This window comes from Struthio camelus, chromosome Z, assembly GCF_040807025.1.
Source record: "Struthio camelus isolate bStrCam1 chromosome Z, bStrCam1.hap1, whole genome shotgun sequence".
In the NCBI taxonomy this organism is placed as follows: Eukaryota; Metazoa; Chordata; class Aves; order Struthioniformes; family Struthionidae; genus Struthio; species Struthio camelus.
Genome location: NC_090982.1, coordinates 43441477 through 43467877, shown reverse-complemented (window position 1 = coordinate 43467877; position 26401 = coordinate 43441477). Strand labels below are relative to the sequence as shown.

The following is a 26401-nucleotide window of genomic DNA, read 5'->3' as shown; positions in this document are numbered from 1 at the left end:
TGGGGCCCGGGTGCTCTAGTTAATGGACTAGAACTGTGCACCAAGAAATGTGTTACAGAGGTACCAGAGCAGCATAACGCATAGCCCATATCCTGCAGAAATCATCAGTGGCTGGATTGTAGCAGTTGCTTGGATTTTTCTGTTTTGTGAACTTTTATATTCGCAATGCAAAGAGGGGTTATTTGACTGGGTGCAAACTGCTGGACCTGTCTGTGTCTATGTGGTGGCATGCCTGAAGTAAACCCTTGAAAGGATCAGCAGGTGTGATACTAAGCTGCCTTTTCCTTGGTCCCTCCTGAACTGGGCAGGTCTAGACTAAGTGGAAGCTGCTGTACTGTTCCCTGATCCGTCCTCAGAAGCAGTGATGCTGACAAACACTACTAGCTTGTATGGAGCCGTTTCGGGCGTCTCTTTGTGGCAAAGCTAGCTGTAGACTGGTTGACAGAGATGCCTGCACTGTAGTAATGACAGCTTTTTGCTTAATAATTGGGTTCTAATGAAACGAGAAGGAAAGCTGTGAATCATACCTGTGAAAATTGTAGCACAGTTATGTTACTATTTTTTCAAGCTGCAACTTATTTTTTTAAACTTTGTCTTTTAGCAAACTTATAACATAAAATAACGTGTGCATACAATTTCTCGCTCTCCAACTGACTACAAATAACATATTATTGACATAATAATGTTAACCACATAATTTCTGTGGCTGCTTTTAATGTCTTAAAACTACATGATGTTTGTTTTCCTTATTTGTTTTTATTGAACATCACACACAATGGAACAATTGAGTTTCTGTTAAAGCTTGACCTTGATTTTTTTCCTCTTTACAGGTATTCGTGGAAACACTAGACAAATGTTTTGAAAATGTCTGTGAACTGGATTTAATTTTCCATGTAGACAAGGTACTGTGGTGAACTCCTGTAAAATTTCTTGTCAAGTAAAATGTCTAGTTCAAGTGATACTCAACTGATCCTACTTTTATTGTCAGTGAAATCTAGACAGTTTCTATCAGCATACTGTTTTTAAAACTTGAAACATGTGCTGGAACCTGTCTTTCTAAAGAAAAATATGCGTTTAGGAGTGTTATTGCAGTGTTATTGCATAAATAGTTGTAAAATTGGAGACATCTGAATATTATTTATTTGTCAGAGTATGATTGATTTCAAGAAATCTGTTCTGTTTTGTTTATGTTTAGGTGTTATGTTACTCAGAATTGAAATTGTTAGTTTTTCCAGTTAAATCTGGCTGTTACCTTTCAAATGCTATGATTATGTAACTTGGATGCTGTGCGGAGCTTTCTTTTCTAAATCTCAAACAGACATTATGTCTTTTTTTTCAAACATTTAAATACAGTCTTGCTTGAATATACCCAGCTTTCTGGGATAAGTGTCTTATTTATTAATCTAGTTCAGAGAAAAGCTATTACTGTTGTAATCCTTCATTTAGAAGGACATTGCCACCTCTCACTGTAAGTAATACCTAAGTGATAAGAATTGAAAGTACAGAGATAATGTTTTCATACCTTCAGCTGCCTTTTGTGCCAGCTCTCGGTTTCTGCACAGACGCTTGCCCCGTCTGTGAACCTCTTTTTGCATCAACAGGAGAAGACATGAAAGGAAAATAAGACAAGTATCACCAAAAGTGGATTAAGAATAGTAACATACTCAGTATCTGAAATTAACGCTTTGAAACTGACCAAACTTGCATGGAACTGGAGAAATTCTTAAGGAAGAAACACTCGTACCTTGACCAGACGCTGAAGTGCTAGTGATCTTGAGTAGCTGTTTGAGCTGATACCAGGTTCATGAAAGGTCATGAGGATTTTCAGCCAAGCAAACTACACTTTTGACTGTTTTCAAAACCGCAGATTAAAGTTCAAAAGAATTCATAAAATGACTTTCTGAGCTTAGAGAACCCAAATCTTGGAGGCCTTATGTGGCAAGGAATTTGATCTTTGTCCTTAGCTGCAGAATACATTTGTGATTGCTACGCAGTCAAAGCTTTTGCTCTATGGCATATTTCATTCAATGGCATACCTTAACAGGGGTAATTTTTTACACCGTACTTTTTATTAGGGGTATATTTCTCTTACGGGTAACTTGAGGTGCTCCAAAAAGTAAATTTCTCAAGGAATATTTCACTTGGTATTAGGTAAGCTATTAACTGCTAAAATTACTAATGACAAGATGATACTTTCTTAAATTTTGGCTTCTCTTTGACAAATGGTTTTCAACATGGAAAGTATTTCAGTTGATTTAGTAAAAACATCACATGAGAATGCTGTTAAATGTTCAAGCTACAATTTTCAAACTGACCAAAATGAGAACTCTACATCCCTCATTAGATATTTTAGCAAAAGTGTCCCATTTCTAAAATGAAGGATGAGTGCAACCTTGAGCTCAAAAGTTTTTGAAAATGGCATTAACCAGCGCAGTGATTTTATTTGTATGTAAATCTGCAAGAGAGTACAACATGGAAAGCCGAACGTCTGTTGTAATGCAGGGCTACCATCAAGAATTATAGTGTTGTGCAGTTCTGACTTATCTGATGTCATTTCTGTTCTGGTTTTTTTTTTTTTCAGCATAATTGATTGGTAGGACTTGCTTCATACTATGAGTTAGGTTCAAAACCCTCTGTTTTGGTACAGTTGAAGTTTATTTGCTGTTCTCATAAATCTCTAGAAAACCAGGAAGATGTGTGTGTGAGAGAATGAAATTACAGCTGTAATTTCAGTCTTCTCTAAAATGCTGCTAAAGTCACCTTGCCGAAAAGCAGAATATATTTGAGTTTTCTGTATTAGCATATGGTAACTTTGTTTCATCCAATGTTTGTCGCCTAGGTTGCTGATAGATCTCAAGTGTGCAATAGGGAAAAATAGCAATTGCTTCTGGGTCTTTGGTATCGACAGTTTTAGTTACAGTATATGCTTATTAATTATGTGCAGGAGCTTTTTGTGGTGAAACAGTTGAGATGTGTTTTGAGTGGTCTGGTGTTGAAAGAAGTAAGAATTAACTAATTGGTTTGGATGACAGTCAGTTGGTCTGTCGTCTTTGCTTGATGGAGATGCGGAAGGTGACTTTCTTCCTATCTCATTGTTGGAACTGCCTAAGAAAGCCCAAGAAATACCTTTATTTTTAAAAAATGGTTAGGACCTAAAGGACTTAAACTGTGTAAACTCAGCCGTCTGACTGTTGCTTCTTTAGAAGACCATTGTGGCATTTCCTCGTTAGGGAAAAATTTATCTTCCTCAGGCGGCTGTCCATATGCAGGACCCAGTGAAGGCTCGTTGTAACCTAGAGCCAAAAAGGATGCTCATTCAGGAAGAATATTGGTATACTGCTAGAAATTAAGTTGGCAAATGGAATATTGGAGGGAGTGAGATAGTGCTCGTTTTTTAACATAGCAGATGGGGGCTTGCCCAGGGGAAGTAATTCGTGCAGGAAAGAATTAGGTGCTTTTTCTTCTTCCCCCCCCCCTCCCCCCCCCCAAATCAGCTTTACTGAAAAAGGACTTGCTGTAACTGGAGAAAAAATTTCTCCAGAAGAGGAGGCTTATTTCAGTCCTTTACTCATTCGCACATTGAGTCCAGCAGAGTAATGCTTTCTAAAGGAAAAGACATAATAAGTGCTTATCATAAGCATCTTGTACGAATAAAATACTGGCATCCATTCAGTTAGGGATGTAAGGAAATACTTTTATTTTTCTACAAGTTCCTGGCACCTCTTGAAGTATCCCTGGGAATATTGTGATCTCTTCCAAAAGTTTATTCTCTGATTAGAACAGTGAACCCTCCAGAATCAGAGCGCAAAGTTTTGAAGGCAAGAAAATACATCTGCCAAATTTTCCAGGGAGAGCTCTTGGTGCATTCCTTCTCAGCGTTTGTTAATGCATGCATTCATGTTCTTAGACAGAGAATGGAGTAGAAGTAAGAAGCACTCTTGCTTTTGTAGAAGTACCTCAAATTATTATTGCAAAATGGCAATTTCAGTTTTTAAGAAGTTGATGTTCTCAGCAGCGTAATCTCTTTTAGAATGTAAATGTCAAATGTGTGTTCCATGCGCTGTCAGTCTTTACAGTTAAACAGGTATTTTATGCTTCACTGCCACTTAATGCTCTCTAATTCAGAGAACTTTCCTGTTTCCTGAGGAGAATACATAGTGAAGTACTTAATTAGAAAAAAATAGAGAAAGTGACATGTATTTGGTAATATAAAATACATTTGCAGTGAAAAAGAGGAAAAAATGGTTGAAAATGTTAATCTTGCCATTGCTCGCATGGCAGACTTTTGCTATTACTGTTTTGTTTTATAGTATATTTAAGGGGAAGGAGTAAACATATTACAATATTTACATCATATTTTTGGTCGTAGTCATGATTTCCTTTCATGCTAGCTGAACAACTCAAAATATTTTCCTTGTATTATTTAGAAAAGCATTCCTTTAGAAGAGAAATGGAGAAAGACGTAAGATTTCATTAAGGCACTGTCAATCCATTGTTTATAGGCATTTTAAAATACTGCATGCTAGAACTGCGTAGTACGTTCTGCATATTAGAAGTAGGAAAAAAATACAGAGAAGGGTAGCAAGCTTGATCAAAGGTACGGAACAGCTTACAGGGAAGAAGAGGTTAAGTAATCAAGATTTTAAAGGCAGAGAAGGAAGAAATATGACAGAAGTGTTGAAGGACCTGGAGAAGATGAAGAACAACAGTTGCGTTTTATGAGAAGCGAACAGTGGGGTTATCAGAATTTGCAGGAAGTAAGCTTGAAACAAAGAAAAAGATGTAATTTTTGTAACTCAGATTATGGAACTCCATTGAAACTGTTTGTTATAGATACCAGGACTATTATAAATAGGTTTAAAAGTGGTGTGGCATTGTAACCAAAGAAAAATCCAACAAGGACTATAAAATACAATAATACAATATAAAATACAATAATACAACTAATTCTGTATTTCAGGAATCCTGAACTTGGAGGTATTTGGGAGCAGAGAGGTTATAGCAGGAGAAATAGTACTCTTAAGTTTTCTTACATGATTTCTTTAAGTGTCAATGGTCAGATTTCTGAAACAAATTACTAGGCTAAGTGCATTTTGCCTCTGACTTAATGTTGTTTTGTAAGTATGCTTGAGCATAAGTATAGAGATTTTAAGTTTCGTATTTCATGAAGCAACTTCTTGGGTGTCAATGTGATATTGACAATAGTAGTTCTACTGAAAGGTCTACTTAGCCGTAATTCATGGTCCCTTGATTTGATTGTATACTTATTAAAGTACTTTCTAAGAGCAGAATGATAATAAGGCAATTCTTACAAACACTAGCAGCTGGAATGATGAAATAGTTTCTTTATGACTTAGGAAGATGAAGGAAGGTATTTTCTTAATGTTCTTTAAGCAGCTGCATCATAAAACTTTTTTCTTTTTAACACATAGTAAAACGGTTCAGGCTGCCTCTTCATACTTAGAATCGTAGAATAATTTACATTGGAAGGCACCTCTGGAGGTCATGTCATCCAATCTCCCCGCTCAAACCAGGCCATGACTTTTTATGTTTGTCTTCCTATTGTAGAAAATGCATCAGAGAGCACTTATCGTAGAGTTGTTTCCTGAACTGTCATACCAAGTCATTTTGTTCATGCTTAAAAACCATATACAAAGATGCTACTGCATGTGCTGGGAATTCATAGTTGAATTGCTTCCTATCTAGGTATGTGTAATTAAGAAGTATGTTTAGTCTGGTATGTCTGGTATCTATTTCAATCCAAATGATGATAGAGAACATGAATGTTACTGACATTGTTTTTCTGAGACTTTTGGAGATTTGCTTGGACATCTGTATGCCTGTGATCCAGCCACAGTTATTCTTTAAAGCATTTGTCACATTTGAGAAGTAAGTATTAGTATGTTCTCGAGCTTGTTAATAAACTCACTTTTCTGAGTTAGTTGGTGCACAACCGTTGTAGGCTGAGATTCAATGAACTGGTCTTTCCTTGCGTGCTGCCTCTATATCCAGTGCTATCCCGTGTTAAACAAGTTGTAGCTGATTTTTTCCAAAGCTTCAGCAGAAGTATCGTCTGCTTCATAAGGAAAAGAGAGTTCATCCTAAGCTTCATTCTGCAAAGTTAGTAAACTGTCTTCCTAACTGAAGATTAAGGAAAACTTCCCTGGAATTTGTACCATAGCTTGGTGAAGCTCCTATAATATTTTTACAAGCTCTTTGAACTGCCCAGTGATGTTTGTTGTGCTGTGGCAGAGATATAACGTCAGTAGACAGTGCTGAAGGTTCAGCACTGTAGTCTTCAAGCTCAGATGATGGATTGAAAAATGCCCTTAGCTGTAGATACCTTGCACCACTGCTGTTTTACGCTAACGTTATCCAACTGGGCCACTTACTGGCATTTATTAGGCAGTATCTCTGTATCTTCTACCAGCTTGTATTTAAAAAAAAAAAAAAAAAAAAAGAATTTTTAAAGTGCCAGTGAAATTTCAGTGCCCTGTAATTGATATTGTAGGTTACTTATACAGTGAAGCAGAATGAGGTCAGTTTTTTCATACTTTGGCACAAGTAATACTACTGCATTACACTTAAATTGCCTGTAATTCTCTGCAGCCACCTTTTCCCAGAAATTTGCATTTCCTGACTGTAATGAAAAGAGCAAATTTCTGGCTCTGCAACATTTGCTTATTACCAGTGTAAAATATAACTCTTGCCGCACCATGAAGTAGCATGTTTTAATCGTAAAATTGTAGGATAATTTAAATACAGACTTCAGGAGGTCTCTGGCCCAACCTGCTGCTCACAGCAGGGTCAGCCCTGAGATCCAACCAGGTTGCTCAGGACTTTGTCCCGTTGGAGTTGAGGCCCCCCCTAGGGAGGCAGGGAGCTGCCCAGCCTCCCTGGGTTGCCTGCACCCTTCTTGCCTGGCTTCCCCAGGGGAAAAGGGTTCCTTACAGCCAGGCTCCATACAGCTGGCCCGACCCTCTCCTGTCCCAGCTTCTGCCCGTTGTCCCTCGCCCTCCTGCCACAAGCCACAGAGAAGAGCCCAGCTCCATCCCCCCAGTAACCCCCGCTTGGTGCTGGGGGCTACTGTTAGGTGCCCTCAGAGCTGTCCCTGCTCCAGGCTGCACCAGCCTCAGCCCTCAGTCTCTCTGCACAGGGCAAGTGCTCCAGCCCCTGCCCCAACCAAATCTTGGGGGCCTTCCAGGGACCTTGCTTTGGTTTATCAATGTCTTTCTTGCACTTGGGGGACCCAAACTGGATGCGATATTCTAGGTGAGGTCTAATTTACAATATCAGTTGTTTTCTAGAGGATAAACTGATCCTTGTTATGATTGGTGTTGAGAGGACTCTAATTGCTTATCTATAGATGTTTGAGGGAAAAAAGTAGACACTAAAACTGGCATAATTTTTCTGTTTCTTCTCCAGTATGTAGGCCTATCTGTACCTGTCAATGAAGTTTCAGATATCCTCTAGTCATTAAAATGTATTCTTCAACAATTGGAATATTCTTCTCGTTTCCCCCCCCCCTCCTTGACATTAGAGTGAATAGCTTCTAAATTTTAGGGCTTTTATCAAGTTGCAGTGGGATCTTTTTCCTTGACACCCCCAGCTCTACCAGAAAGAACAAGATGAGAAATGCTCCCCTTAAGTTCATCCTGGAGATGGGGACTGCAGTTGCTGTTTTGGATCCCGTTTCATTTTTAAAAATAAAGTAAAGTTCAAATCTATAATCGTCAGTAGAAAGTGATTGTAGTTGCACTGTTGCACAGTATTTTTAGTGAGACTTTAAAAAAAAAAAAAAAACCTTCATCCACTTCAGTTCTGTAGGGAAAGACATGAATTATTGATTAGTCCTGCCATAAGTCAGTATATTGCCCATGCAGAAATTACAAAAGGGAAGCTATTCTAAATTGCATAGCATGTGAAAATGCATGCTTAGTAAATGTTTGTTAAAAAATAACTAAAATCTCCAGATAAATGCTACATTATAAAGAACTTCATAGGTTTTACGTTTTGTTTTCAGTGGCTGTAGAAGCTTAAAAGCATCACTGATCTTGGAGTGGAGCATGACTGAAATCAAGTGAGGCATAAAAATTTGTTTAACGTTAAAACAGATCACTTCTACCATAGTCTCTCTAAGGAATTACCAAGTCTAATGTTATATTGATTAAGTTAAACTCTGATTCCGTACTGTTTTTAACCAGACTTCTTTCAAAATAGCAATCTTTTTGACCATCGCCAGTGTTAGAGATGTGTCATCTTCTAAATGCCATCTTTTCTACGGTAGTGGTTATCTTTAACTTTTTCATTAAGGAAACAAAATTCATTCCACTCCTGTCTATTTTAATATTCATTTTTTTATAATGGTTTCAGTATCAACATCTTTAATATTTTGTTTTTGATATCAAAAGCATATTAAGTCAACTTTTTAATATCATCAGCCTACGTTATCAAGCCTTCCATATGGGTAGAATTGAGAATTGCCCCAAAGGTCAATGTGCTTCCCACCCCTCGGCTGATTCTGTTTAATACAATGTATCTTTCATGGGTTGTCTGAGAAATCATTCTTTGCAAATTTGAAGCCAAATGCAAATTCATCTAGTTTTCTGGGATTTAATATTTCAGGTAGCCTGTCACAATGGACCACTTGGTTTCTTAGTTTTGTATACGCATGTGCTCGTGCGTGCATGCACTCTCTCTCTCTCTCTCTCTATCTATATGCTAACTCTGATTTGTGTACAGCTATAAACTGTTTCCTTATGGAAACTTTCCTTATCTTTCCTTATGCAATAAGTAAAAATAACTTTTCAGTAAAATGGTGTAAATACTGGTAATATGTTTCCTGTCAATGAGTTTGGATTGTCAGTGTAGAGCATATTAATATCATATTACCATGTTTGCATCTTCCTTTCTGATTCTCATTTTAAGCTTTAAAAATGATCTCATTGCAAGCCAGGATAATTAATTCTTTATTTTATGCTTTTCAGTTGGGTATATTGTATGGCACGTAGTGTATACTTACCAGAAGAAAGAGAGTGGCTTAGTAAGGATTTTTAGTTCTTCTCATAAATATTTGACTCTTAAAGCTCTATTCAGGAGCAATAGGCTGAGAAAAGAGTTTTTCAGCCTCACTAAATGTTTGCGATATTTTCCTACCGAAATATAGGAATGATTTATCAGGGGAACAACTTTTCCATATTGTTCTTTAGGTATGTCAGTAAAACAGGAAATGTGGTAATTTTTTGATATTTGACTACTTGCCCCTCAACTTTACAATTGTTTGATTTAGAGATTGACTTCTGTCCTTGATGCACAGGGAAATGACAGCACTATCCAAAATAATAGCAGAATTATGCTTCGAAGTATCAGATTATTTGTACTCTATTTTTAGCTCACAAAAGTAATCAGATGTTCCTTGTTTTCAGAATTGTGATGGGATTGAAATATCATATGTTACCATACATTAACTCTGGGTTTTTATTACAAAGTATATGAAAGCATACTTCGTTTTTTTTTTTTTTTTTAATTTATGGTTAGAGAAAATGCATATACAGAGTCTGAAGCAGAGATTTGGGAACCAAGGCTCTCATTCCCAAATCAAGGAGACAGAGAAAAGGGGTTTTGGATATATCCATTTCACTAATGTCCTCTGTTGGTTTATTTGGTCCTTCAGTTTGACTCCTGGATGTGAATCCCAGTCTAAGATGCTGAAGTCTCCCTGTTTGTAGTGCAGGCTGTCAGCTCAGGTGTATTAATTCTGCTTCTGAGCCTAGTCTTGGTACCTATGGTGGGTGAGCATCATGATGTCTCAGTTCCTTCACAGATCTGGCCCAAAATTGTTTGTACATATCTATTTGTGAGTAATTTGCTTAATCTCACAGAATTTGCTCCTTAGAGGTATTACTGTTGTGGATGCTAATTAGAACTCTCGTTGATGGTCCTTAGAGAGAAAACAGCTACTAACAGTTAAAGAAAGATGGGTGCTCAAGTTTCTTCTAGCATTGACAAGTGAAGCTGATGAGATTGTAGCAGAACGCTGAGCATAGATACTGGAGGAAGAAACATCAAGTTCTTAGGAGCTTTGTACTCAAATAATTGTAAAGAAATTGTTAACCTTAATTAAGTGATTTAGGGTGTATGTTTTTTGGGTTGAAGAATCAGTGTCTAGATGTGTGTATGACATTTTGCATTTTTAAATTTTCTTGTAATCTTTTTTAGGTCCATAATATATTGGCTGAAATGGTCATGGGTGGAATGGTTTTGGAGACCAACATGAATGAAATTGTCACTCAGATTGATGCACAAAATAAACTAGAGAAATCTGAGGTAAGAATGAAGCACTGTGTAGTGTCTGATCTGAAAATATGATCATAATAAGTGCATGTTATAATGCTGTTTGTCCTTTAATACCATCCTATATACAGTTGCTTGTTTATAATGCCAAAAATGGTCAATGTATAGTTAAGTTAGTCTGTGGTGCCGTTCATCACGTGTAATAAACTCTGAGGGGTAGCTGATAATTTTTGCTTTTTTAAAATTTTTTAACCTAATAGCAGTGCATCTCATTGCTGTAGTACATCATTAGTTCTATAAGTATCTCTTACAGAAAGCCTCGTATTTTTAGTGCTTTTTTTTATGCTGGAACCCCCTAGTGAGTCTAAAATTTAAATGAAATTAGGTAAGAACTGAAGTGTATATAGTACATACTCCTATCTGCTAGTATGTTTCTGGCACCTGAAATAAATGGCAGTGTATTCAGTGTCACAATAATATTGCAGCACAAAATAATAAATTGTAGTGAAATGGACATGTGAAAGAATTAAAGCCAGTCTTAATCCCTTTAAAGTCGATATGAATTCTGCCATTTTTGTAATATGGACTTTTGGTCTTCAGTTGAGCATATTCAGATGAGAAGATCATACTTTGTACATGCCCATATCAGTCTGAGCAAGGGATACTTGCGTAACTTGTGGGAGTCTCCTTTTCCATAGACAAGATAGCCATGTAATTGCATGTCAAGCTTTGGATTTTGCAAATCTGGATATTAAAATGCCTGTCTCTAATATTGGTGAACTTGTGTTTAGGAAAGAAACTTGAAATAAGTAAGAATTTTGGAACTACTTCAGCTGTGGCACAGAATGTTACTGTTTGTTCAATATCATGAGGCTTGTCTAGTTAGCCAATATACTGCTGGTACACCTTGACTAAGTATGTGATTGATTCTTGTTGATGAGACACAGTAATTCTAGAGAATACATCATCTATTTTGGGAAGGTTATTTTTATTATTCAAATTTGCGAACAAACTGGCAGAACTGGGACTACTTCTAAAGCTGAGGTCAGATGAGTGGAGTGAAATATTGCAGGTGGCATAACTGTGAACTAAATGAGGGGAAGACACTGAGATGCTATGAGGGGAAGAGACTGAGAACTTCCTAGTTATAACTTAAATGTATCTATATCTTAAACGTATCTAACAAACCAAGAGAGAAATGAATTCTTCAGCTTTTTTGTGGTTTGATGTACACTGTTCTCCTAATTCTGCAGTCTGACACTGCACCACCTCGAGTCTTTTAATAAATTCAATAGTCCATTTCAAACAACTTCCAAACTGTATCTAGGAACAGGACAACGCCATGTTGGAAAAACAGGAAAAAGCTAGGTATGATAATGATGATGTGCGTGGCAGTATATATCCAGAAGGATCATATTGTCAGTTATTAAAATATCCAAAATGTTAAAATGAACATGTTTCACAAACTCAGAATGAGCTGATGGTCATAGAGATGAATGTTTGGTGATATTCTTGTAAATTGTGGCTATATTTGAAGAGCCTATGTATGTATATATATATATATATATTCTTGTTAGGTGCAAGGGTAACGTAAAGTCCCATAATTAAGCAGCTATGATCTACTTATATTAGGCTCATATCAATTTTACTTAAAAGCATTTAATTAAGGTGTTTATTCTCAATCATGTTAATTGTTATCAAGTCAACTGTAGGCCAGTTCTGACTAGTCATCTGGAACTCATCAATTCAGTGCAGTCAGCCACAATACTTGCTGTTTCCCATTATTCATCTGTAAGTCATTCTCTCTTGTGAGATGCCTTTTGTATAAAATTAGGTGGTAGAAAATATAAAAGAGGATATAGAGCTTATAGCCATATGCAAGGCAAAAAGCTACTTGTTCTTTTAGATTCAGCAATGAATTATAGAGGGTAAAGAAGCAGCAGTGATAAATTAAAACACCTGGTGACTGGGATGGAGTAGAACGTTTCATAATGTGCTCACCACAAATGCGTTTTTTGAGGTCAGTGATGGTTTATTTCAAATTTCAGAGTTAACTGCTATACTAAGATACTTCACAATACCCGGTAAATATTTACTCAGGTCATTGATCCTTTGTTACGTATATATCCTCAGGAAGTTCCAGAGTGCTCTTTCTTTTTCTTTGTCTTTTTCGATCAAAACTGTAAGTCTTTCAACATCTTTCCTGAACATGTATTTTCAAGATACAAACATATCCAGTTTGTATAAATCAAAACAAGTAATAACTTAATAGATGATAATATTTTTGAACGGAGGACACTAAGAAGTCAAAACTAGTGAATCTTCTTAGTTTTCAACTACTTTTAATCAAAAGAAAGAATAAATTAATACAATAAAATCAGAAATTGTTGTTAGTGTAGCCTGTAGTTTGTAGGACTGCCACATATGCCTCAGCCTTCAAGTTTCAGTATGCTTAGCGTCTTAGACCTCAGTCATAGTTCTTGCATCCATAAGGTAGCTGTGCTAAGGTTGAATTGCGTTTTCTTTTATAGCTGAAATGCTGAATCTGATGAAATTATGACAGGGCTACGTTTTCAGAACTGATTTCAATTTTGTAGTGTATCCACCTGACTATCCCTTAATGCGTAAAACATAGCCATTTGACATCAAGTATGTGGTCAGTTATACTACTAGGTTTCTATACAGAGTTTCAATTGGAATTTAGCAAAGATGATCAAATGTATTTAATTCACAAATATTTGAGTAACATTATCAGTTCAAAGACTTTGTTTTCAGCAAAGATTAATGTTTTAAGTTATATTGGAGGAGTGCCTAGCTTTGATTTCTGATTCAGCTTTTCTGTTGCTTGGACTGGCTACAAAGGAAATCTTGTTTCCACCCTGAGAAATGTTGTTGTTAATGCATTTCCCTACCTTTACAGTTTAGCGTTTATCTGTGAATGGATTTCTGGTCAATATTCCTAAACCTGAAGGATCATTGTGATTAAGGGAGGGAATTTTGGGGGAGGGGTCATTGGGGTTTTATCCAGAGCCACTAAAAATTTTATAGATAAACCTGGGCTACCTCTTTTCTATTTGGAGTGTTCGACTGCGTGTGATTTAGACTTTAAGTTGGACCTCTTTTTTTCTTTTTTTCCCGAACCTCCTGATCTTTTCTAGCTCTTTCCATTCTTCTCTCTTACAGACCTTTATCTTTCAGTCTCCCAGACAGGACAGGTAGACAAAGGTATTGCTGACTTTGAGAAAAAATGTACTTTTAACAAAAAGGGAAAGCAAAATGATGTCAAAGGCAATAAATTATGTAGGCCAGACTCAAAAATTATGTGTTAAAATACCCATACTAGTCCTTGTAGCCTAATTTTTGTGCTAGTTTCTTCTTGTAGTTCCCTCATCTTTTTCTTGGCTATAGTGTATTTTACTAGCTTTCCATTGACGTCATGTTTTTATTTTATTTCTCTTCCTACATTTTGGAATTTAACTTTTCTTTTTATCATTGTTTAAGTAATAAAGAAATATGAACTTGTACAGGCTTAAAAATCTTCCAAACTAATTGGAATAAAACTTGAATGCACAGAGATAGCAAAATATGATGTGATGATGTATCAGAAATGACTTTGTGAATGGGAGCGTTTTGTCCCTGATAATCTAAAATGCATAATATGAACTCTTCAGCTTCACAGTTTAGCATTTCAGATAAAAATAACGGACTCCTACCTGCTTGCAAAGAGAAATGAAGTTTCAGAATAAGTTGCAGGTGAACAAAACTTAAAAAAAAAAAAAAACAAAAAACTTAATAGTTTTATACCTAGGCAATAAAATTAGCCGTGTGCTTTGTGAAGCTTATGTAGAACTATTAACAGTGATCTTTCAACTCTGTTAATTGTATCAAACGTAACAACATGATAAGGGCAGTCAACACATAAATAAACTTCAAATGTACGTTTGCTACCCTTGCAATCTGGATCGCTGGATTTTGCTTTAAAAGAGATCGTGGTAACCCCAGTCACTGTACATGAATATGAACAGTGAACTGAAAAAGGAGGAGGAAAATGCATGTGTGACGTTCAGTTTATGGTCGTTGCGCCCCGATTTGCTGTTTCAAACCTTCAGTTGAGCTCAACAGTTTGAATGTCAGCAATGTTAATTACACTATTTCAAAATTCATAACCACTCATTTTAAATATCTGTGTATTCAAACTACAGGTATTTTAAATAGCTGGAATCTTAAGCAGCTGAAGTTTATTTTATTTACAGATAGCTTTGCTGTTGACTTTTTATGTGATCTTTCTAGGATAAAGTATGTAATACTTCAACATTCAGCAAATATAACTCTGTAGTTAGATTTAATAGCACTAAGTTGTAAAGCATTAGCTCAAAAATATTTCTGAATAGTATGCAACATTTTACTTAAATTTGAAGTGTGTTATATAGCACATGAAGAAGAGCAAGCAAATAACTTCTACGTAGTATGTCAACACTTGTACTATATCCATGTTTCATTGTAAGAGTAGGGAGCTTGGTTTCAGTTTATTTTTTTATTTATTTGAACAAAGCTACTACTTTTATTTTTTCTGTTCTGCTCACACATGTTCTGTTTTTATTTTTGGGTCTGGCAATGAAAAACAAACAAACAAACAATTAATCATTCCCATCCATTACTCTCTTTGTGATTCAAGTGCTTAAAATTTCTAAGAGTATGTCTTAAGTCTTCTTATCTGTTTGGCCTCATTTTGATATACTTGCAGACTTCATTTTGTTTTTTCTCTAATTATGTTCATTTATTTAACCTCATAAGCAGGGGACATGATCATTCCTTTATATAATGCATTGCATCCTTTCATTCTTTCATAACCCTGCTGCTTTGAAGTCATACTTGTTCTGGAAAGAAAGGTTGGTATGAAACACCTGCAGCAGAGAGATCCTAGTGCCTCCAGTATATCTGGAAAAGAGTGGTGTATTTTGCAAAAATTCATTATTTCATTTTCCAGTAGGCTGCATATTTTTATACCTCTGTTCTAGTGGTAGCTAGCTCTATGTAAAGCTGTTTGCAATGTCAGTCTGAATTTTTTTTCCTATTTGTAGTGCATAAAAAGCAAAATGCACATTGACTAAATCTGTGACCTGCAATACTACTTCCTAGTAATCTGAGTTCTTTTAAAGAATAAAATCAGTGTTTCTGGGGTCACCTTCATGTAACTTATCAGTGGGACACTATAAGGAAAGATGATGATTAGAAAGAAGAAAAGTGATTTCTGTAGTAGTAAATAATGACTTAGTAAACTAGCAACGGTTCATATTTCTCACCTGATGGATTAGAACCAGTAGAAGAAAAGTGTTACTGTTAAATGTGTCTATTTCAATCTTTAAAATAGCATTCTTGTTTTGCTCACGTGGCATTGTTCATTCACTCTAAAAGTGTATTACCATGTTTACAAGCATTTTTTGCAGTAGCTGAAAGTAAACTATTAAAATACAGTGTTTCAAGATTAAAGTACAACCTTCAATAGCAAATGAAATTGAGAATACAAAGCAGCTGTGGCAAAAATATGGTGTACTGGCTCTTTGTAATACCAGCTGTATGCAATTCGTATTGTATTTCTAAAATGTCCTGAATGTCTGAGAAGTTTCATTTTCACCTGCTTAAGTCATTTGCTTGCTGTGAATATTCATCATTCACTGCATGTTTAAAGCCTGCTACCTGTGTTTTTGTTTTTTTTCTTTAAGTGAAACAGTTTTTTCTTTGCACCTCACCAACTTACCTGCTGAATTATTTGATAAGGGCAGTTGAAACTTATCCAGTGCTATGTTACAGTGATGACTCTTTCATCAGGTACTTGTTGAAAACTGCTTAAGAGCACACTGGACTGGAAATATTTCTTGTAGTACCTTTGTCTTTTTAAATAAAGCTTCCTTTCTGTAAAAGAAATAATAAATGGCAGGACTGCTTACCAGTCTACTGTTTGACGTGCTAAAAAGGAGTGCAAAGGCACTCAGATGTAGTATCATTAAAATTAACTTCTATTAGTTACCCAGTTTTGAAGGTTAAGTACTTTTCAGGCATTTTATTAGACAGTTTGTTGAAAACGTTGCTTTAAGTACTTTGACTGTATTGTGCTTTATAGGGTTATGACATTAATTGTGATAAATAGCATTCTGCTATGTCAAATTATGTATACACTGAATCACAAGACCACTTAATATAGAGAATTACAGGAGAAGAGTGCGCAGTAGTTTGAAAACGTATCTCTCCTCCAGTATACGATAGCGAAAGAAAAACCCATTGGCAAAAAAGAGGTACTCTGGAGTGTCATAGCACTTTTGTCAGGGGATCTTTGCTGATCCTGTTTCAGAATGGTCCTGATGGAACATGACTGTTGGAAGTTGTGGTTGTCTGGGGGGTGGAAGGGCAATGATTGTGTCAATTGTGGTATTCTAAATAATTCTCAATTGTGTCTCCATTGTGTCCTATGCCATTGGGGCGGGAGGCAGGGACTGTAAGTCTGTGTAAAGAGGATAGCTGCAGGTAGGTAAAAATAATGACCAGCTATACTAAAGCTGTTATATGTCCATTAAAAACAATTAACTCTCATTAAACTAGGCTAAGGAATCTCCATCCTAGTCACCTAGAAGGCATCTCTCTTAAATTGCCAGCCATGCCTGTTTGTGTGGACCATGTCCATCACTTATAATATTTTTCTGGTTTCCCATTGTTTCAGTTCTAAATTGTATAATTCATTGCTTTTGTTACTACTTTATTAGTATTTTCATCTTCTCTGTGGAAAACAGTTTACATTGCCCACTTCTGGTTTTGCTCAAAGGATTTTTTTTTTTCCTCCAGTTACTGAATCTAGAATTTAATTGACAGAACCAAGTTAGAGAGGAAATGCATTTATTTTCTCACCTGATAAAACTTCACTGGAAGTTACCTCATGGTTTAAAATGGGTATTTCAAAATTCACAAACGTGAAATGGCAATGTCTAGCGGCATCATGTCTTCTATGCTATTTTTGAAAGTGTAAATGGCAAAAAAACTGTGGCGTCTAATGCTGCTTTTTCAAGATATTGCAGATTTAGGCTTGCAGATTTGGGATGCTTGCATTTTTTTCAGCTTCAGTAACGTTGGGTCCAAACTTTCTCCTTCAAAGGCTCTTTCAGTTCCAATCCTTTCATGAAGTAAATGACCTGATACCACTGGTGGCAAGAGCACAAGCCAAGGAAAGAGAAGCTTTAAAAATAATTTGTTACACCCTTTTATTTGGTTACCCTGTATCTCTGCCAGCAGATCATTTTGATTATGTCAGGGGCCAAAGTAAGAGCAAATTACATGGTTGCCATGGAGGTTAACGATTTCCTGAGCTTTCTCCTCTCTCCCTACGTGCCCTTCCCAACTTTGGGATGTCTCATATAGGAGTGTTTGGCAGGGGGGCATGTAATAACAGATGACTTAGGGTTTTCTGGTCTCTGTTCCTGGGAATCCTCCTGTGACTAAAATCTAGGGATTTATGACGCTTTAGCCTTTCCACATGACATAAAAGGGGTAGTTCAAAAACAGAAACTTTAATCAGTTTTGACTATGGATGTTTCTGAAGGGAGGAGAATCTATACGTATCTAGAGTAAAACAGTAAGTAGGATTTTTAAGTGGAAACCATATGTTAATTAGACCTTATGTTTGTTTCTCATAAAAGAGCAATAAAAGGGAGAATTCTTTTGACGGTTTTCAAAAATTGGAGTTGTTATGTTAGGAGGAGTACATTAGGGGTCTGTCCGCTTTTGAACACTAGTGCAAGTTGATATGACAGATGTCAAACGTACTCCTCGGTGTAATTAGATCCTGTAATTGCAATGAATGTCAGTGGAACTCATTAATCTGGAAAGGTCATACCTTGAGCAGTAGTTAATGACAAACAGTATTTAATAACCAGCTATGAATCACAAACTTCTCCAGAAGTTTAGTTTTCCTTTTGTCTTACCGTGTTACTTTGTCAGAATTATTTTATCTGCATGTGCACTGGTTTCTCCAGTCTTTAATGCGCTTGCAATGAAAGACCTTCCATTTCTGCAGGTTTAGTCTTCTGTTTGTCAGACCAGGTTCTCAGCTTGTTACTTTGTTTCTTGTAGATTGTTAGTTTTTCCTGGGTCTACAAGATGCCACGCTTGATCACAACAGTAATTTTCATAACTATTCTTTTGCAAATATTGTTAATGCTGCTTTTAAGACATCCAAATAAAAAGTACCTATTTTTTTCATATATTCATGGAATTGGGAATATGAGGTATTTTTCTGCAAACTATAGGCTTTGTTTTCAAAACCTACCAGGCTTTAAAATACGTTTTTCAGCAAGAACACAAAAGTTTTTTTTCTATTTTTTTTTTCTCTTGTTGTGTGACAAGCCTGAAATAAAGCCACACAGGCAATTCTAAATATATTTAGTGAATCTGACATTTTAGGAGAAACTTTGCCTTGTTTATAACAAATGCGATTTTTTTTTTCTATGTAGTAGCAAATACGGTAACAACTTAATTATTTGGCTTTTTTAAACAGCCCTTAAAGTAAGAGAGTTTTGAAAAAGTATACTTCAGAAGCAGTAGGGAAAGATCATGTGCTGTATGTTTTCAGACTTCTGAGTTGCAAAGCAAATCATTTTTGTTAGCATTTCAGAAATAAACCCTAACGTGTAAACTTGGCAGTTATTTTATCTTGAAAGGCAGAAGTATTTTATCTTGGAAGTCAGTGATTAAAAACTTACATAAGTTTAACAATACAGAAGTGTTTATAAAACAGAGCTGTGGCTTTAAATGCCGAGAAAGACTCCGGTAGAGGAATTTAACACAGAACAGGAACTTTAATGTTCGATTTGGCATAACCATATCATTATGTAATGTTCTAGCGTGCCCAGGGCCTGTAGATACGTTAGTTCATATTTAGATACCGCAGGACAGCAGATTACTGCACTTCAGTTGGTCTGTAGCATTTATCTTTGTGCATGCTCTTTGTCACCCCCAAACGCAAGATGTTTAGCCTTTTCATTCCAGGCTAAGCCAGCTTGAGTTACCTCATATTTGCATGCATTTAGAGAAGTAATACGGTTCAACTGACATTCAGTAACTTATTCTGAACCTGTAACCAAAGTTAGTCAGCTGTGTGCCGTGTAAACTGTTAGAATAGGTGAGAGGCAAAGGACAGCCTATTGGCCTCTAAATACCTCGGGTTGTTTTATAACCTACGTATTACACGCTCTTGGATAAACCCCCTATTCCTCCCTGCATACTTTTCCATCAAGTTAACATTACATGTTTCACCATATAAAAAGAAATGTGTGAACTGTTTTCTCTTTCTGGTTTAATATTTCAAAATAACTCATTTCATCCCAAACAAAATTATCATCTGGTCTTTCTAATTGTATAGCCATGAAATTACTTTAAAAGTTAGTTGTCTGTGTACCTGCTAGCGATTCTTCTTGTAACCAGCTTTGCCTGACTTGTGTTTTTCTTCTTCGCTTTATATACAGGCTGGTTTAGCAGGAGCTCCAGCCCGAGCTGTTTCTGCTGTAAAGAATATGAATCTGCCCGAGATCCCGAGAAATATTAATATTGGTGACATCAGTATAAAAGTGCCAAATCTACCCTCTTTTAAATAACATGGCTACTCCAGGTAAAAACAAGGAAAAATGTAATAGAGGTTTACCACATAATTGTTTACTAAATAAACGACATGTCTAACTTTTACTATTTGGATAAAACTCAAGGTACTGTATAGATATCATGTGAAAAATCTGTGTGGAGTTGAATGTTGCTTTTGTCTTGCTCAGTGAAATTAAAGGAAATGGGTAGTTCCCGTGTGATTTCTAAATTACATTCCTATGCCCTTGTAAGGCATATCACTGTCTCGGCTGCTGCAGTATTTTGGGAAAGTATTTAAGATGTTCTTTACTTTGTATAACCTATAATGTTGAGTTTTTTTTGTATATTCACTAAGGTCTATAATTAGTGCATTCCTTAACTACTTCTGCTATTTGTCATAATTATTTAAGATTCAAGTGCAAATGTTGCATGAAAACATTAAATTTTTTTGTTTTGTCTGAATAAAATCATTACAAACTGGACTTCTAAATACCTGTTTGTCTGAAATCCACTCTTTGCAATAAATCACTTTTTCCTATTGATTGAGCCAACTGACTATATATAAATACTATTGTAGCAAGCATTAATATTGTATTTTAATCTCCGAAAGAATTGCATTGGAGTATCGTGTTGAACATACTGGCTCTTCACTTTTCTCACAAAAGCTGTTTGTTATTGCTCTGAAGAAAAAACTGCCTTTATTGAAGATCTGATAACTTTACATGTAGATGTTGAGAAGACATACGATCTGGTGGATTTTCCATGACGTCTGGCTTTGCTTTGGGAAAAGAGGAGACTCAAAAGGGTCTCTGCAGTTGCTGTGTTGTAGAAAATACAGAATGGGGCAGAGAAAATGAGGCAGCTCAAAACTGTAAATAAGTTAATCAGGTAATGTGGAACAGAAAAGCAATCTGGAAGGATAAATGATAAAACTTTATTTGGACCCCTGTGCACAGTGTCATCTGAGGTGCTCTACTCTGAGAATTAGATTTATGGGATACCTAGTATTGCTGAGGCCTCTGATGCTCTGAGTACTGTCAGCCCTGGGTAAGTTGCTCAGCTCTTAAACTCTTCTTCTGTGATTTTAAAAAAAAAAAAAAAAAAAAAAAAAAAGGGATAGAGGAAGAAAGCAATTTGTTTTTGTTGTTTTTATAATCATGCCTTTCAGCTGTGTAATGTACAAGACTTTAAAAATAAAAAATATCATTGGGATATTTAAGAATTCCTTTTCTTAAAGTTTTCTTCTCCACTAAAGTATGCAAATATAACTATATATGACAGTAGAGTAATGTTACATCAGACGCGCACGTTTTTGGGACTGGTCTGACAGGTGCTGTGTTGCTTTAGAAGTTTGAATTTGATGTAAACAAAACGTTGTTCTCCTTGCAGTTGAATGTTATATATGTATATATAGTTCTTGTTACATTTAGTAAGTGTCAAGTGACAGTGAAAAGCATATATAAATGCTTTTGAAAATAGAATTGCTTCTTCGATGCTTCTTGAAAAGACAGTTTATTCTTTCAAATTAGCTTCCTTAGTTTGAGGCCCCAAGAAATTTCAGGTGAGGGTCAAGTAGAAAATTGTCACTTTCTTGCTGAGAAGTTGAAACACGCAGTGTGCCTCCCCTGCCATGAAGTATGATATTTAGTATTCCCAAGTTAGCTTAGTTGGTACAAATCTGGAACTGTTACCATTTCACCTGCTTTTACCAACTTTTGTTTTTCTGCATAACACAAAAACCCTGTGCTATTCCGAGTAAAGATATTTAAAGTTTTCATCACTGACTAAATCCTCACAGAAGGAACAGTGCTGGTGCATAAGGATGAAGAGGAAAGTTTGAAACTCCTGGTACTCTGACCTACAGAGTGTTCTGGCTATTTGTGAAAAGAACTCATAATTTCAGGAATCCCTCCAAGTCCTCTATTTTTTTTGGTCTCACTTTTTTCCCCTCCAGTTCATTCTCAGACGCATAAGCTCATAACTTAATCATGTAGTTACAATATTAGTTCATTCGTTACAGTGAAATCTTTCTGGGTTCATTTGAATCACGTGTTTTCCGAAATCCTTAGGAGAAATGTGTCTGAGAGACATCTTGCAATGAAGCTTATTTCAGATGAACTTCTGACCTCTTCTTATGTCAGTAGTCAGGTGTCTGTTAATTTTTGGGAACTAGAACTTAGCTCTTAGCAATTATATAAGAACTTGTATTTTAAAGCTCTTGTTGATATGGTTATATATAAAAATATGTACAAATATTTGTAATATTTCCTAACTGCATTTTGAGCTTCTGTTGCTTGTACTACCTTACTTCTACCTGAATCGATTCCTACAGAAGCCACGGTATCATCTTCTCTGGACAGCTCTTCCATAAACAACAGACTTTTCAGGAAGCTTTTCTGTTTGTGACTGGCCACCAGATCTTTAATGCAAGGCTGTGACTCGGAAGCTTCCTTATTGAAGAAATAAGGAAGAAAGAAGAACAGATGGGAAGAAATTCTTGATCAGGTTTTGACAGTAAAATTGCGGTCTTTTCAAAGAGAAATTCACAGACACAAGTAAGCACACAAGGGGTACAGTACAGAAAGAATAAATGGTAACAGTGTTTTCTTAAATAACAACAGATAATAGCATGCTATGGACTTCCTCCTTGTCGCTGAACCTGCCTCTCCCCTTGCTAGAGAAGAGCTGCCATTGGACTACCATTAGTCTGCCAGGGGCGTTTTTAGCCTCTTACTACGTATGATACAACCAGTTCCTAGCCAAAACCAATTGCTGGAAAATTAGATTGTTGACTGATAGAAATCACATCCTTACTCTTGACCTTCCAGACCTTCCTTTGTGTTTCCGGTATTCAGAGTTTTTCCCCAAGGCTGCTCTGCTTGTATTTGTCACCTTCATGAAAGATGTGCTTTTTGAATCGTTTTTCTTAGTTCTATATCCTCTTAAAGCACTGCTTAGGTTTTAAAATGGAAATAAGTTGTAGGCTTGCGAAGGAAAGGATTCAGCTCTTGATTAAAAATTTCAAAATCTGTTTACACCTTTGTAACCACAAGAAAGGGAAGCTTAATGTGTTTAACATCAATTTTTTGCACTGGCTGTTGTCTTAAAAGGGGGAGAAGAGGTCAGCCTGAGTCATGTTTTGGCTGCAGAAGCCAAGCAACTAACTTGCAATACTCCACCTCCACAGTACTGCCTTGTTAAGTGAAGTTCATCAGGGTGCCAGTATGTGCAAATGAATTGCTGAAAGCTATTTTTTGAGGTTCTTCGGTGTTCTTCCATTTCCCTGAATTACTCCAGATTTTTTTCTTTATGCTTTTACTAACTCTGGTCATTTCTGAGAATTGCAAATGAGATGTTATTAAACAGTATCTGAGACTATTAACTCCACGTGTGTTGCTTTCCTACATTAGGTTTTCTTTCCTACTCGGTTGAATTAGTCTCTGCTAATGACATTTTTAATGCAAGTTATGCTCCCTGGGGAGCAACTTTTTCGTGTGTTCATAGCAATTTAGTAAGTGTTGTCTGTACAACTTCTTGATAGTCCTTGATGAATCATGCATAGAGATACTTTTTAAGGAGACTCTATAACATTAATAATACAAATACTGATTAAGCATTCAGGGTACCTTATCTAATCCATTTTTGCTGCCTTTCCCCACACCTCCTCTTTTAGTAGTGTCAGAGGTTCCCCATCGTCACAAGTGGTTATTTGTCTCAGTGCTCTTCTGCAAGATAAATATTTCCTGCATTTGTTTATGTTTCTGCGGGACAGGAGGAGGTGCCCTTAGAAAGCAAGCTGGATGCTTGGATGGATTACTTGTCTCTATACCATGATTGATCATTCTCTCCCATTATGAATGATACCCTTCAAATTTGCAGATCTCTAATGTGCAACTTAGTAATAGGGAGAAGATTAGATCTCGTGAGTCTATAGCAGCAACTGCTGATTCTGGTGAGTAACTTTTTTTTTTTTTCTTTGAGAGGAAAAATTCTCTTCTCTGGTACAGACCTTTTCTTTCAGTACTTGAGAGGAAAGGTTTTCCCTTTTGGGAGACCAAGACTTTCTTTGTGGCCCATGTGGAGAGGAGAGATGATTTTTCTTCCTTCTCGTAGAATGGATCCCTCCAAACAAATGAAGAAAGGGCAGAAAGAGTACAAATTCATAGGGTGATTGAGGGTTCTCAATTACTGCAGTAAACTTGCTATTTAAAACAGTGCAATCAATTTTTCCCAGTGAGACAGGGGTAATAAGTACTGGTGCCAATTTTTTTGAGAACTGTCCCTAAAAGAGGAGTGTCGTGTGGTAGAATGGTTTGAGAATGCTGTCTGCAGTGGTGACAGCGCACTCGGAGCAGGTACTGTGTCTGCATACTCCCCGCTCCTCCCTGAATAGTGAGTTGCCCTTTCAAATACGTTTGGGAGGAAGAGCAAACATTTTACAATACGTTAAATGACTATCAGAAATTTCTCCTCTAAAACAGATGTTGCTGCTCTGATTCATCCTGCCTGACAGGAATGGGTGGAGAATGGGGTCCCTTGTTGCATGCGAGAGAGGTTCAAGCCAGAAAGTTAAATTGGCCCAGCCTTCCTGTGAGCACATTTGACCTTTTCTCTCTAATAGCAAATTCCAATAAATGCTGAAATAATTATAGATTTTAGTAGGTCCTACTCTGACAGCCAAAGGGGAACTTGGTGACTTTGCAACAATCACATGATAAAGTTGCTTGAAGCTGAATTCCAGCATATGCAAGATGTAAACCACTGGATGTAATTGGAAATTAAAACGTCACAAATAAAATCATAGTCTATTTATAATTCTGTTAAAGAAAAACAGAGCCTAAATCTTGGACAAAATATATTTCTCAACTTTTGCAGAGAGCAGTTGTAATTTTACTGAGAGTAAGCAAAGCAGCCAAGTATTGCTCCCCCTTCATTGCTTCTGGCAATTTTTAAAAGAATATTATCTTTGTCATATATCTTTGTAATTATCATAACACAAATTTTAAATCTCTTCATCCCTTCATTTAGGGAAATGATCTGTCCCATTCCTGCATATATGAACACCTTGCCGTTCTTAATGTTCATTGTTTACCTCAAAATGCTTTTCGAGGTAAGGTAATGTTGCTACCCAAATTTCATGGGTAGAAGTGGAGAGGCAGGTACACTGTCATGGCAGCGTGGCAGCCAGATTTCTTGCCTGTGTGTAAGCTTTTTGCCTCGTGGAGCATTAGGAGTGACATGACAGCGAGGCCCAGTTGCCCCTCTGCATACAGTCTGGGTACCCTTAGAGCTAGAGTGCTAGAGTTTTTGAGGTAGGGTAACTGATGCACTCGTGCTGTATTCCACTGCTTTTCTGCCCAGTCTGGCACGATGGAAACTCAGCAGCACAAAGGAGTACCCCACGTGCCCCTTTCTGGGCTGGCTGTGCCACCAGGCCAGCCAACAGGACTGGGTAGGAGCATGTTCCACTCCAAACTCTGAACAGGACCATAAATGTGTCACCAAAGCTGGAGCTAAAGGCAGGCCAATAGCGATGACTGCGAGCTGCTTGGATGGATTAGTGTGTGGTCGTCTTGTTTCCTTTTGACCCTCAGGCCAATCCATGGACCCTCTTTGGTATGATTTTCAGCCCTCAGCCAGCAGAGTTGCTGTGGGAGCCAAGTCAGATCTCAGGATCTCAGAGCTTCAGTTATCTGCAAGGAACCTGCCTGGCCAGTGTGTGTGGCAGGATGCCGGCGTGATCAGTACTCTGCGTGTGTCTGACAAACTTTTGCCTTTGGTAAAAGTCACCAAAGCCATCGTAAACAGCATCTGCACCTTCTCTTCACCTTTTCCACCAAAGGCAAGTCAACAACTAAAAAATATTCCCACAGTGTATGAGCCCTCCTGCTCTTGGAAGTTTCAGGTCATAGGAATCTATTATAGCCCCTTTAGGTAGTCTTATGTCACTATAGTACCTTTGTAATTTGAATTAGATTACAGTTTGCCAAATATTTGTATCCAAGAGAATAGTAAGGGAGGTAATAAGGTGTGAGAAGAGAAGGTGGTAAGGTGGTAGCTCAGTAAGGCTTTGCGTCACGTATGAAGACATTACTTTAAATTCATTCTTTCACAAGCATGAGTGATGGAGGGTTTCTTGCTAATCTTATTTAGGTTTCCCAGGAGGGAAATGTGCAGGAGAAGGTTTAGGTGAAAAGAAATTGGTAATTTGTAGAACAGTTTAGAAAAGTGCTACCCAAAAGGTCAGAAGGAAATTAGGCATAAGGAAGGTTGTAAAAGAAGCAGCAGTTAAATGGTTTATTTTATAGCCTAAGAATAAGAGTGTGGCAGCGTTATAAAATCATTTATTAGTTTAACTGATATATGCATAAAAAGGGATAAACCTTTGCAAAAACAGATCTTTGCCAGGTAAAGACAAATCAAGCAGCTCTAAACTGCTTCTAAAGTATGTGTATTTCTTCCAACCATTGCTGGTTGATCCAATTTT

General features: G+C 36.8%; 1 protein-coding gene across 2 annotated transcripts in view; it reads left to right on the top strand.

Moving 5' to 3' along the window:
• The window catches only part of LOC138064497 (AP-3 complex subunit sigma-1), a 32271-nt gene extending 11817 nt beyond the window's left edge, over positions 1-20454 (top strand). The window contains exons 4-7 of one of the 2 annotated variants that reach the window (XM_068927360.1): positions 831-902; positions 10219-10326; positions 13477-13518; positions 19803-19892. In XM_068927360.1, the coding sequence (XP_068783461.1) occupies positions 831-902; positions 10219-10326; positions 13477-13512 (216 nt within the window). In that variant the 3' untranslated portion in view covers positions 13513-13518; positions 19803-19892. Of the gene's footprint in view, positions 1-830; positions 903-10218; positions 10327-13476; positions 13519-19802 lie in introns of both variants that reach the window. The other variant, XM_068927359.1, reaches the window with a different exon arrangement.
• Positions 20455-26401: the final 5947 nt, after the last annotated feature.